This window comes from Narcine bancroftii, chromosome 10 (genome assembly GCF_036971445.1).
Source record: "Narcine bancroftii isolate sNarBan1 chromosome 10, sNarBan1.hap1, whole genome shotgun sequence".
Taxonomy (NCBI): domain Eukaryota; kingdom Metazoa; phylum Chordata; class Chondrichthyes; order Torpediniformes; family Narcinidae; genus Narcine; species Narcine bancroftii.
This window is the reverse complement of record NC_091478.1, coordinates 11,923,366-11,937,665: the sequence shown is the minus strand read 5'-3', so window position 1 is coordinate 11,937,665 and position 14,300 is coordinate 11,923,366. Positions and strand designations below refer to the sequence as shown.

The 14,300-nt window shown below is 38.8% G+C and overlaps 1 protein-coding gene across 2 annotated transcripts in view; it reads left to right on the top strand.

Moving 5' to 3' along the window:
- The window catches only part of wdr11 (WD repeat domain 11), a 79,378-nt gene that overhangs the window by 6,601 nt on the left and 58,477 nt on the right, over positions 1-14,300 (top strand). For both annotated transcript variants that reach the window (XM_069899853.1, XM_069899854.1), the window contains exons 2-4: positions 1,521-1,632; positions 6,229-6,382; positions 10,304-10,477. In XM_069899853.1, coding sequence (XP_069755954.1) covers positions 1,521-1,632; positions 6,229-6,382; positions 10,304-10,477 — 440 coding nt within the window. The remainder of the gene's footprint in view (positions 1-1,520; positions 1,633-6,228; positions 6,383-10,303; positions 10,478-14,300) is intronic.

The window sequence follows — 14,300 nt, the reverse complement described above, 5'->3', positions numbered from 1 at the left end:
CCACATCTCCATCGGGCACACAAAACTCAAAACGGTCAACCAGTTTACCTATCTCGGCTGCATTTTCATCAGATGCAAGGATCGACAATGAGATAGACAACAGACTCGCCAAGGCAAATAGCGCCTTTGGAAGACTACACAAAAGAGTCTGGAAAAACAACCAACTGAAAAACCTCACAAAGATAAGCGTATACAGAGCCGTTGTCATACCCACACTCCTGTTCGGCTCCGAATCATGGGTCCTCTACCGGCACCACCTACGGCTCCTAGAACGCTTCCACCAGCGTTGTCTCCGCTCCATCCTCAACATCCATTGGAGCGCTTTCATCCCTAACGTCGAAGTACTCGAGATGGCAGAGGTCGACAGCATCGAGTCCACGCTGCTGAAGATCCAGCTGCGCTGGGTGGGTCACGTCTCCAGAATGGTGGACCATCGCCTTCCCAAGATCGTGTTATATGGCGAGCTCTCCACTGGCCACCGTGACAGAGGTGCACCAAAGAAAAGGTACAAGGACTGCCTAAAGAAATCTCTTGGTGCCTGCCACATTGACCACCGCCAGTGGGCTGATAACGCCTCAAACCGTGCATCTTGGCGCCTCACAGTTTGGCGGGCAGCAACCTCCTTTGAAGAAGACCGCAGAGCCCACCTCACTGACAAAAGGCAAAGGAGGAAAAACCCAACACCCAACCCCAACCAACCAATTTTCCCCTGCAACCGCTGCAATCGTGTCTGCCTGTCCCGCATCGGACTTGTCAGCCACAAACGAGCCTGCAGCTGACGTGGACTTTTTACCCCCTCCATAAATCTTCGTCCGCGAAGCCAAGCCAAAGAAATGCTACGTAGCCTGAAGAAATACCGGTAATCATTGAATAATACTCAAATTAAGGTTATTAGTCCAAATGTACCAACTTTTTTTTGCACCAGTAATCAGCAGAAATTCAGCCTGCCTACAGGAAAAATAATCTCAGGGTTGTATGTCATGCTGCTATCTTCACAATATCAATTGAGGCCATAAAAACACAAGAGTAGACCAAATAGCTCCTCAAACCTGCTCCATCATTCAGTGCGATTGTGTTTAAACTGATCTAAAGCTCAGCTCCACTTTCTTATTGCTCATTACTGTTGATTTAGATCTTTGTCTGCATTATACTTGTTGATTTAGCATTTACAACTTTGTGGTTTGGAGAAGTTCAACTTCTGAGAGAAGAAATTATTTTCTGTCTCCACTTAAATTGGTGACTCTTTATCCTGTAACATGGACCCTAGTTCTTCAATCTCTCTACTCAGTGAAGCCTCCTTTCCATCTTCTTTCACATATCATAAATGTTACTCTTTCAAGCAATGACCCCAATTTGAATACAAATAATAAAACAGTTGCATTAAGTAATTACATTGAATGAGCAGTTGATTTGGAACTAGTTCTTTAAAATAACATTGCATTGCTCTTTCTTGTTCTGAAATTGAATTATTACACTTTGTTTTCTGGTTTTAAATTCTTAACTGCATTGTTTTCTTCCAGGGGTTGGCAAAGATTAATTGCCCATGGCTGCCATTCGCTCGTTTTGGTCATTGATCCGAGCACTTCGCAGACAATTCAGGTTCTGGAAGGGCATAAAGCAAATGTTGTGAAGGTAATCCTAATTGGTCACTTTGTAGCACACATTAAATTGCACATTCATAATAAAAGCTCAAATTTATTGTCAGAGTATATGCAAGACATTCTTTTTTTCTGTGGGCCAGGCAGAATTTCTACTTATTGGTAACTGTAAACTGTGTTCAAGAAAAAAGAAAATATGTACAAAAGATTTAAAAAAAAAAGAAAGAAATGTAAATAAAACTGATAGAGAAAATGACAAAAAAAATTCAGTAATAAATATTGTGCAAAGTAAATGTCCTTAAATGATCGAGGTTGTTGTTTAGCCACCTGATGATTGAGGGGTTGCATCTGCTTCTGAACCTGTGGTTCGAGTTTTGTATGGCTCCTTTTCCTCTTTCCTGATAGCAGCAGTGAGTTTCACTCAACTTTTTAAACTTACAAAATTTTGCTTAACAAAACATTTTTAGGAATGCATCACTTTTGTAAACTTAGGAATAGCTATACACAAGCACAAATGACTAAAAATAGCAATATAGGTTAACAGTGACATTTTTTTAAAGAAAGCAAACAAAGCATTATTCTTCATTCATCTCCAGAGAATAAATTAAAAAGTAGATAAATTGGGCTAGTGTTGTATTGAACTTTATGTAGAGCAGTTTTGAATTAATCTGCATAGAATTGGACACTGCATTACAAATAAGAGATTGGGGCACAAGAGAAGGCTCCTGAGGATGAAACCAGGAATGAAAAGGTTGTGGCCTATGTGGAAAGGGCAAACAGGTTTGGTCTCTGGAAAGACACCAAAAGTATAAAATATTTTTTGAGTCATTAACACTGTTTGTCCAAAAGGTGCTTCTCCAAACCATAACATGTAGTAGCAGAATTAATCAGTCCATCGTCTACTCTGCACTCATAGCTGATATATTTTTCCTCTCAACCCATTCTCCTGCCTTCTCCCCATAACCTTTATGACACCCTTTCTATTCAAGAACCTATCCAACTTCACTTTAAATAAACCCAGTGACTTGGCCTCCACAGCCATTTGTGGCAATGAATTCCACAGATTCACCACCCTCTGGCTTTAGAAATGTCTTCTCATTTCTGTTCCAAAGTGTGCCCTCTGGTCCAAGACTCTCCCATGACTGGAGACATCCTTCCATGTCACCTTTATTCAGGATTTTAATATTCGATAGATTTGAGAGATCCTCCCTCATCCTTCTAAACCCCAACGAGTATAGGCCCAGAACCATCAAATGCTACTCATATATTAACCTTCTGGTATCCCAGATAATATATTTTAGAGAACACTTGGGCCACATGTCCTACTGTGGTTCAATATCAATTTTTTTCTTGATAGCATGAAGCATCTTTAAATGTTATTTTGTTAACACTGGTACAGAAATGCAAACAGTGAACATTAGAATTTGTTCATTTAAATATGCGTGAAAGTTTAGTAGAAGCATAATCAGTTTTGACCCTTGCAATTTATCTGATATAGAAAATTAACTTTACCATTGCTGAACTGTATCTCTTGAATTTTTATTGTTTGGAAGCATTGATATTCAAAGTGACTTAATGTGTGCCTGTTACCAACGGTCAAGGTTAGGAAGGCAAATGATATGTTGGCCTTTATCATGAATAGGTTTAGTTATAGGGAGTAAGTAAATCTTATTGAAATTGTACAGGGCCTTGATGAGATTTCATCTGGAGAAGTGTGTGATCTCCACACCCAAGAAAGGATGTATTTGAGCAACGCAACATACCTGTAATATGTTAGTTTTGTTTGTATTTTGGAGTGAGCCAAAGATCATCCATTTTCCATAGATGAAACCAAAAGGATACTTCTAAGTTACTGGTAACTGGGCAATATTTGATCTCACTAAATCAAGAGAAGTGAACAAATTTTAAAACCAAAAAATCTGGAAATACTGAGCATACTTTGATGCTTTGATGAAGGGATTTAGTGAAAATAATTTGGTGAAGGGTTCAAACTAGAAATGGCATTTATGGATCTTTGCCTTTACTACATAAAGGGCACTGTTTAACCTGCTAAGCTTCTCCAGCATTTTGTATTTTTACTGGAAAATACTGAACATGTCAGGGAATACCTGTAAAAAGTGAAACAGATTTAACATTTTAATTCAGAAGCCTATCATGAGGACTGGCAAAGTTTCTTTAACCTGAAATCTTAACTCTGAGATCCTTTGATAATTATCATTAAGAATTTTTAACCTGTACCTCTTTCCACAGTGCCTGATCTTATGAATTTTTCAAACACTTTCTATTTTTTTTGGATTAGATTTCCAGCATCTGCATGCTACTTTTGATTTTTATGTGATGGCAATTTATTGGTTTAGAAGCACTGATTCTAAAATGTCTTTCCTATTTTTATAATTCAATACTGTGTATCCTTTGACAATGATAAAGTTGGTGCAGTGAGGTTTGTTTTCAGGTCTAAGATTGAAAGAGTACAGAGAAAATTTACTAGGATGTTGCCAGGACTTCAGAAACTGAGTTATAGGAAAAGGTTAATCAGGTTAGGACTCTATTCCCTGGAGCATAAAAGAACGAAGGGAGATTTGGTAGAGGTATACAAAATTATGAGGGATACATTTAGAGTAAATGCAATTAGGCTTTTTCCACTGAGGTTAGGTGAGGCACAAATCAGAGAACATGGGTTAAGAGTAGGAGGAATTTCTTCAGCTGAAGTGGTGAATGCAGGCTCAATTTTCACATGCAAGAAAAATTTGGACAGCTATATGGATGGGAGGGGTACAGAGGGCTATGAACTGGATGCAGGTTAGTGGAACTAGACAATAATAGTTTGGCACAGTCTAGAAGGACCAAAAGGGCCTCTTTTCTGTGCTGTAAGAATATTGTTATTTTTGTACCTTTTTAGAGTACAAGCCAAATCTTAGGAATTAAATGTGTAGCTTTTGTGCTTGGTAGGATTTCATCAGGGTGCTTTGCAAAAAATTCTTACTGCCTCACTTTTCCTTGTGCAAAATATGGGTGTTAAATGCCTCAAGAGCTGTTGCGTAACTTGCATGAACAGTGTATCTGAATTGGTCAACTACCCTGTAAGAGAAATTAAGCCATCAACTTGCAAGATAATCCTCTGAAATTCATAGCAGCATTATTCTGTTTTAAAATTTTTTGGCTTGTTCTATATGAGATTTTTTTTGTTTCTAACTTGTAGTCAAATCATGGAAGGGAGCATAAAATTATGGAGTTAATTTTGCTTTAGGATAATCTGTAATAAAGTCATAAAAATTCCCATCTAGGTTTAATTTAATTCTTGGTGCTACTATACCCATGATTTCAAGAATGTTGTCGGCTTAGTTGAAAGATAGCACTGTCGCCAGAGGCTAATTACATGCTTTCCAAATGAACATAAGATGTCGTCTGCAAGTATTAAACCAGTACCTATGGAATCCTCAGTATTTTTCCGTAGGCTTCTTGATAACCTGGATTTGTATGGTTTGAAAATCTTGAATTAGTGAAAGCACTTTGAAGCCTCTTCATGCTTTCTGAATGGAACCAAACAGTCGGATGTTTCTTGAGATATTTTCACTAACTGAATTAAAGGGGAAGTATGTATATTGTTTTATTCTGATTTCTGAGTTGTTTGTTTAGGAGCTACTAACATCTGAAAACTGAAGTAATGGAAATATCAAAGAAACCTGATATTCCAAATTGTAGAATCGTATTGGGAAATTAAATCATGAAACAAGTTCACAGCTTCAAGTACCTTGGATCATGGGTACCATCTGATGGCAAATACAAAATAGACATAAAAACAAGAATAACAATGGCAAAAACAGCATTTATAGAAATGAGAACCATTCTAATGAACAAGAAAGTAGCAATTGACGTCCACCTTAGAACTCACAGCTGCTACATTTTTCCTACATTGATGTATGGCTGCGAGTTATGGACCAATGCAAATGCAATAGAAAAAAGAATCAATGTAGCAGAGATGTAGTTTCTCAGAAGAAAGCTATGCATATCATGTACAGGCAGGATAACAGACAAAAATGTTCTACAAAGAACAAAAACAAAACATATTTTCACAAGATAAAAGAACAAAGGCAAGCCACTCGGCCCATCGAGTCTGCTCTGCCGCTCCATCCCGAGCTAAATTGTTCTCACATCTCGTCCCAATTCTGGCCTTTTCCCCCATATCCCTTGATATTATCTTCAAGTTATACAGCCACCCCAGTGGGTTGAGGAAAGTTGTGTTGTTTCTATTATATTACTTAAAAGAAAACAGCCATCAAAATTATTTGGACACATCATGTGAAGTGATACATTAGAACATTTAGTTACAACTGGAAAGCTGGAAGGAAAAAGAAGCAGAGGCAGATGTAGAATGAAAATGAGAGATGGATTAACATCAGGATTAGAAAGAGGGGAGGCAACAACTACAATTCAGAGACAGTGATGGGGGGAGAGCCATCATCGCCCACACTGAATGGCAAGGCACCTGAACAAACGAGCATCTGAAAAGTCTAGATTGAATTCTGCTGAAGGATTAAGTATACAGAACATCACAAATTGCTTCAAATGTACAATTTTAACAGTTTCCTGTTTTTTTTTCTAATTTCAAGGGCTACTTTAATTTTCACAGGTAAAATGGGCAAGGGAAAATTATCACCATAACATTGGTTCTCCTTATTCTCTGCGCTTGGCATCAGCAGATACCACAGGAAAGATAATTGTTTGGGATGTAGCTACAGGAGCAGCCCGATGCGAGATTCAGGAGTACACCAAACCCATTCAAGGTAAAGATTGAATTGTATATATGCTTCTGTGGCCTGATTTGGTAGCACTTTCACAACTTAAGTCTGAATTTTACACGTTTCGCCCTATTCCAAAAAGTTGAGCACAGAATAGGCACATAAACTCTTCACCACTGAAGGAGGAGCCATTTTTTGAATATGATGCAGATTTGAAGTTCCATCATCCTTTTGAATGAGAGAGGAGATCACGACTGGCACAACATTAAAAATAAGGTCAGGGCAGTAATGTTGAACACCTGTTGGCTAATCAACATCACTAAAACTTGTTACCTTGCCCATACACATTTGTTGGAGCATTTTGTGCCACCCTCCTGGAATTACATTTCCCAAACCGAGTTCAGTGGAAAGGCATAGGGGTTCTGTAGAAGAAATGACAGGGAGTAATAATGATCTACCTTATTTTTCTTTAAACTACTTTTTACTTCTGTCTTTAATTCAATTTGATTTGGTGGGGGTTGGGGGGGAGACAAGATGGCAGTCGTGGGGGGGAGCCAAACCAAACTCAGGAAACTTGGGGTGCTTGGTCTTTTGAAAAGTGACTGAGGCAAACATCACAGAACACTAAACAGCGCAGTGGCCATTTTCATGGCTGCCAGAAATACCCAGAAACCCCATGGCAAGAATGCACCTCATCTCAGCGGAAGGAGCCAAGGGTGGCGGGGAGTGAGGGGCAAGGTCAGGGGGACCTTACTAAAACTGACTGTTGTCTGGGTGGTAGTTTATCCACTACTGGTGAGTTTATTGACTTTCTTACATCAGGTCTTTTAAACTGTAAATTGATGATTGCGGTTCTGCGATTTCCAAGTGCTCCCCAAAAGGGTTCCATGAGCTAAAAAGTTTGGGAAGCCCTGCATTAGAGCATAAGACCATCCAGCCCTTTGTATCTGCTCTGCCATTCGATACCATATCTCTTCATTTCCCTTAACACCTAAAAATTATTAATCTCTCTTGAATATACTCAGCAACTGAGTGTATCTTGGGTCATCAATTGCAATACTTGTCTTTTCACCTTGCAAATTATGACACAAATGAGGTCATTCAGGCATGCCAGCTCCTAGCAGAATAATCCAATTTCCTCTCATCTTATTTCTGCATTCTTCTACAAATGTTCTTTCACATGCTCATTAATTCTACTTTGATTATTTTACCATTAAATGTAAGGGTATTTTACTGTAGCCAATTAACATATCATCACAATTTTGGGATTTGGAAAAAAATTGAGCGCCTGGAAATAAAAATCCATAAATCAAAGAACATACAAAATCCATGCAGGCCAACAGCCATTATTAGGATCAAACCTGGGTTTCTGGAGCTGGGAGAAAGAAGCACCAACTGTTGCACCATTGCTCTGAGCGGGTAACCCTTTATTTTGATTCGGTAACATCTAGTTCAGGCAACCTTGACTGTGCATCTCCCCTGTTAAGTGTTAAGCCAATTCATTCTTTCAAGCTTGAGAAGCTTAATCTGCTTTGACTCGCAAACCTTCCATTTCAGGAATCATTCTGGTGAATCTTCATTATTCCCCTTCATAGAAGTATGTTCTTCCTTTGGTGGGGAGAATAGACTTGTTTATAATATTCCATATGCTATCTTATTTGGATTCAAGTCACCTCAACTTCAAATCTTCCAATAAAGTAACTTTTCATTTTGATTTAATTGTCTCCGAAACTTGAAATTATTAGCTTTCAGTGATACATGTACAAAGTTATCCAAGTCCTTGAAAACACCAACATCTCATCAGTTTAAAATAAATTTGTTCTGTCAAGATGGTTGACCTTACATTTTACCACCCTGTATATCTGTCATGTCCTAGTCTATTCATACCCATCTATCTGTAATCCCCCAAATTGTCTTTGCCTTCTCCTCACCACTCACACACACACTGCAATTAGTTTTGCAACAATCATGTAAATTGATTTTCCTAATCTATATATAAAGTCTGGCATGATTACTGCATTATCCCTGTTGTATGTACCTCCAACTTCCCTCATTTATTTGGTATATTTATTTAGATTTTAATACCCTTGTTGCATGCTCCTCTAATTTCCAGAGGTACATTGTGCCTTAAAAATTCATTCCTGGTTGGGGACCAATATGCAAATACCACAAATGTTTTCTTTCTTGGCGCCATGAGAACTTTTTTCATTTATTTTATTTCTGAGCTAAAATAATTTCTATTTACTGTCTAACTTTTAAATCCATCTATTCTATCTCATCTAAAAATATCTTGCAGTATTTTCTGGATCTTATTTCACAGCCATGGTTGCAAAGTAACTGGCATTTTATATCCTGACCATTAATTTCTGCATGTCCTACTCATTCACTCTTTGTAACAACAGTAATTGGGCTTGGCTGTAAGGTGGTTTAGGATGTTCTTGGGTCTTAAAAGAGGCATATAAATGCAAAACTTTCTTTTTAACTGCATAGACCCAGTCTGCTCAGATTGTGGACCATCTATCTCTTGCTTATTGAAATGTTTTTAAATGTATATCAATACTCTGATAATCCAGAATCCAGTTGTTTGGAAAACCTGATGGTTCAGCATTTGGCTGACTCATTCAGAACACGAGTTGTGGTCCAGAATGCAAGTGGGGTGTGTAGATCGTGTTAGGAGTTCAGAGAACCCTATCAGTTTTGTTCATAAAATGACCTTTTATTCTTCCAAACGTGGTCCAGACTATGGGTTGTGAATGGAACTTAAGCTGGGTTTGACTCCAGAACATTGGGAGTCCAGTAAGTGGGTGGGTTTGTGGCCTGAGCTGGGGTCCAGAATACATGTATGTTTCCTGCTCCATTTAACCCGGATGGGCAGGTAGACTGCAAAATTTATTATACTAATGTGTAACATTAAAAAAATAATCAAAGTATGTTGGTTATTATTGGGAATAACATTCAGTGGTCCAGAAAATCTGTTTGTCTGATACCATCAAAATCATGGTGGTGCTGGATTTTCAGAGTTTTACTTTGAAGGGTTTAAAATGTGCAAGGTCTGTCATGCATTCGGGCATCAGAGAACTTTAAAATGTTGAAGTCGAACATTCCCAAAATAGCAAGCTATTACTAAAAGACCTGTTCTAGTTCAGGGCTTTGATCTTCCAGAGTAATGGCAAAGTAACTTGGAAGTATTATATAGTATATTGAAAAAAAAATCAATTCATTTCCGAATAATGTTGTAATAATTATATTTCTTCAGTAGGCAGATGCTGTTTAGTTTTAATCTCCCAATAATAGCTAACAATTTTCTAACACAATTTTCCCTGAAATGTTTTGGAAGTGGGGGAAATTATGATTGGATCTACAGTATTATTAACTCTGACTCATGTTTGCTTTAGATATTAGTTTACAAACCAAAGCAAATCAGCTTTTAAAAATAATTAAAAGCATTACATTTGTACATTTTAAATCCCTCACTTGGAAAATAATTTGCATTGCGAAGTTCTGATTTAAAACTTAGTAATAGAATCCTTCATTTACTAAACCATTAGAAGGATGGTTAAATCTGCTCTGTGTTAATTTCCATTGTTAGCAGAGGGGAACTGATCTGGAATTAATCAGAATTTATAGGTTGAATGGTAATATTTAAATAACTTTGTAACCCTAGATCTGATAATTAGTTTTTTCCAGATACCTTGACTGTAAGGAATTTGTACGTTCTGCCCATGACTGCATGGGTTTACTCTGGGGGCTCCAGTTTCCTCCCACTGTTCAAAAATGTACTGGGGATGTAGGTTAATTGGGGAGAAATTGGATGGCATGGACTCGTGGGCCAAATGGCCTGTTACCATGCTATATGTCTAAATAAAAAAATAAGTAAATTATATATTACTGTAAAACTCAAATTCTTGTTCTCAATGCAGAGGGACATTGTTCCTGATATTTGCACTTTCCTATTTTATTTAATAGACATGGAATGGCTGTGGAATCAGGATGCCTCCCGGGACCTCCTGTTGGCAGTTCATCCACCAAACTACATTGTTCTTTGGAATGCAGATACTGGTACAAAATTATGGAAGAAAAGTTATGCAGAAAACATTCTCTCCTTTTCATTTGACCCTTTTGAGCTCTCTCATCTGGCATGTAAGTTGATTTAACTTGATCCTGTGTGGTCTGCCATAAGCATGGCTCATTTGGCACTGCAAAATTAAACTAATGTGATGTTTTCATGGATTAACTTTCTGATGCTTGGTCGCAGTGATTTCAGTAAAACAACCATCAATGTATGTCGTCTGCAGCAGTCTAGAAATTCACAGTAAGAATTATATTTTAAGCTCTAAATAATTATAGTGAGAATCCCTTTCTTGGGACCTTAGAAGAATTATGCTGCAAATTTGTTTTGGTATGACCTTGAACTGTCTTTACCATTGTTGCCAAGATATACTGTGTATTTTGAATAATTTAGGTATTTGAAGTACTGATTCTGAAATTCAATTATAAACATTTCGCAGGGCCAGCAGGAAAACCTGTAAAACCTATAAATTATTCATATTGTAAGTTTAGACTATAAAAGACATCTCTTTACAATGGAAAAAAAAAATTGAAAAAGGAAAGCTCAAATATAATTTTGTCAGAATGATTTTGGAACAAGAATGGCCAAACTCTTGTACTTGGAGGTCATTTTCAGGCCAGAGCAATTCATCCCATGCCAGAGTACTCTTCACCCCTTTCTTGCCCGTGAAATTGCTATGAACTTAGAAGCTGGCCTTTCAGATGAAAGGCTTAAAGCTCATGCAAGTCGTTGCATTTTATTTTGCACATTAGGGTAACCGTAGCGGTTAGTACAACACCATGACAGCACCAGCGATTTAGATTTGAATCTGGTGCTGCCTGGAAGGAGTTTGTACATTCTCTACCTGTCTGCATGGGTTTCTTCCAGGTGCTCCAGTTTCCTTCCACCCTTCAAAAACATACTGGGTTTTAGGTCAAGTGGGTGTATTTGGGCGACATAGGCTCGAGGGTCGAAAGGGCCTGTTACTGTGCTGTCTAAAAATTTAAAAATTCAGTTTATTGTGCAGAGTGCTGTTTGCAAGGAGGGTGAAATCAAATGACTCTCTGACCTCACCCTCCTTGCAAACATCAACACTCTGCTCAACTATGCCAAATATGTTTTCATTCACAACCCCACAAACCCTTTGGACTCCATGTCCCTGTTTTCAGGGACTACCAACAAGGGCATATATTTTGTGTCCTGGTTTTCAGGTACCACTAACAAACGCCTATATTCCTTGTCCTCATTTTCCAGGGCCAGTTTTATACCCATTCACCAGCTGGTTTGAACTAGTGTACATACTTTAGTTTACCCATGGACCCAGTCCAGACTGTATATTATGAAAGGTTAAAAAAAAATGACTGGTGTCCAAAGGGTTAAGAATGAAGTTTATAGAAAGAAATAGGACCATTTTTATCGCTCTAGTCTCAATACCTTCCCCAACCTCTGGGTCACAACTGTATATCATTGAGCATTCCCAATTTCCAATACCTTCCTGCCAGCATTCTGTCTGTTGAATTTCTGTAACTATTTTCACTCCTATGACCAATCGTGTAACTTTTGTGATGGTGTAAATGAGGACATTTGTTGAACTATGCCTTGTGTTAGTGCAAACTCAACATTTGAAAGCTGTACAACTTTAGATTTGAAACGGAACTGAATCAGAAAATTGTGCTGATTTTATGCTTCTTTGACCATTTTTTTGGGTTACCACAAAATAGTTAACTACATGGATTGAGAGGAAGTTTGACAAATCTACAATAGGTACTTTGAATTAATACCATTTAATTTGTATGGATTTTAGTCACTAGTTTTTGGTTCAGATATTGTAAACTTTATTGGTAGATCGACAGCCTGGACCCTTTCAAAGCCAATCCCATGTTGTACTGTATATAATATGAGAAAGAGGAGCTCCGACAGTTCCTAAAGTCAAGAGAGCTTCAAGGCTGGGTGGCAGAGCTTTATACACGTGGTGGCAGAGCTTTATACACGTGGTGGCAGAGCTTTATACACGTGGTGGCAGAGCTTTATACACGTGGTGGCAGAGCTTTATACACGTGGTGGCAGAGCTTTATACACGTGGTGGCAGAGCTTTATACACGTGGTGGCAGAGCTTTATACACGTGGTGGCAGAGCTTTATACACGTGGTGGCAGAGCTTTATACACGTGGTGGCAGAGCTTTATACACGTGGTGGCAGAGCTTTATACACGTGGTGGCAGAGCTTTATACACGTGGTGGCAGAGCTTTATACACGTGGTGGCAGAGCTTTATACACGTGGTGGCAGAGCTTTATACACGTGGTGGCAGAGCTTTATACACGTGGTGGCAGAGCTTTATACACGTGGTGGCAGAGCTTTATACACGTGGTGGCAGAGCTTTATACACGTGGTGGCAGAGCTTTATACACGTGGTGGCAGAGCTTTATACACGTGGTGGCAGAGCTTTATACACGTGGTGGCAGAGCTTTATACACGTGGTGGCAGAGCTTTATACACGTGGTGGCAGAGCTTTATACACGTGGTGGCAGAGCTTTATACACGTGGTGGCAGAGCTTTATACACGTGGTGGCAGAGCTTTATACACGTGGTGGCAGAGCTTTATACACGTGGTGGCAGAGCTTTATACACGTGGTGGCAGAGCTTTATACACTTGTGTAAATAAGTACAAAGTGTCCTGGCAGAAGGTCAATTACTGATGCAACCATGTTTATTTTTTTAGAATAGCTGGTTTTTATGGTGCAAGGGACAGTTAATATCTGTTTGAAGCAGTAATCTAAAAATCATATTGAACAATTAAGGAGGTAAAGAGCTACTTGCTGTATTTTATAGGCAACTAAACAGAAAGAAAATGTAGATAGCAAACTTTAAACAAATATTGGTAAGAGGAGAACATGATAGAGATAGTTAAGGGAAAAGAAGGAGGACTTTGCAAAATATGTTCAGAAGAATTGTTATCCATGTATTGTTGGCTGCAAATAAGTAAATCAGTGGAACTTGGTTTATTAGAGTACAGTGTTTGGAGTGTGTATATATAAGACTTGGATAATATTTGATAAGAACCACATATAAAGCTTGTGGCAGAATTGACCATGAAATTTTAAAAAAGGGAAGGCAATTATAACTAATGACTGTTTCTCAGAGGGTAACATGCCTGGTGATTCAAGCATGGAACATTACTCTTTTAGATGACCATTAATGACTTGATCTTCAAGGGTGTAGGCAAACTTTTAAAGTTGTTTGCAGTTCTGGTCACCCAGCTATTGGAAGGACATCAGTAAAATGGAAGGGGTTCAGAGGAGATACACCAAGATGCTGCTGGTACAGAAGGGGCTAAATTACAGAGAAAGTTGGATAGGCTGGGTATTTTTTTATCTCAAGCAAAGGAGGGTAGAGGTGAACTTATGGAGGTATAAAGAAAATGCATGAGGGTCATGGATAAAGTGAATGCTCACAGTCTTTTTCCCCATGGTAAATGGTTCTAGGACTTGTATGGTCTCTGTCAGTCGTGGTTGACAATGGGTACTGAATTTCTGGTAGTCACGGGTTTGTTGAGCATCATTGTCTATGGCAATTGAGATGGATCCTGGAATGGCAGGCTCTGCCACAGATGCTGCATGTGTCTGATGGGGTGGCTTCTTCAGGGTAGAGTTGATATGGAGAGCTGTCTGTCTCTGTTGCCCGTACAGTGGGACCCCCTTTCTCCATGCTAATGACAGGTCCAAAGGAACGATGAGAGTCGATACAGCTTGGTGCCAGCAGCATCACAGGAGTTGCTGAGCTGGTGCTGGGTACGGCTGTCAGCCACCTTCAGGATTCTGACTCTGGATTTTTCCTCAGGGTTTGCTCCCGTGAGTTGGTATAGCCACAAGGCAGCGGAGGTTTGAAATCGGAGTTTTCCCTCTCCTAGTTGAGTT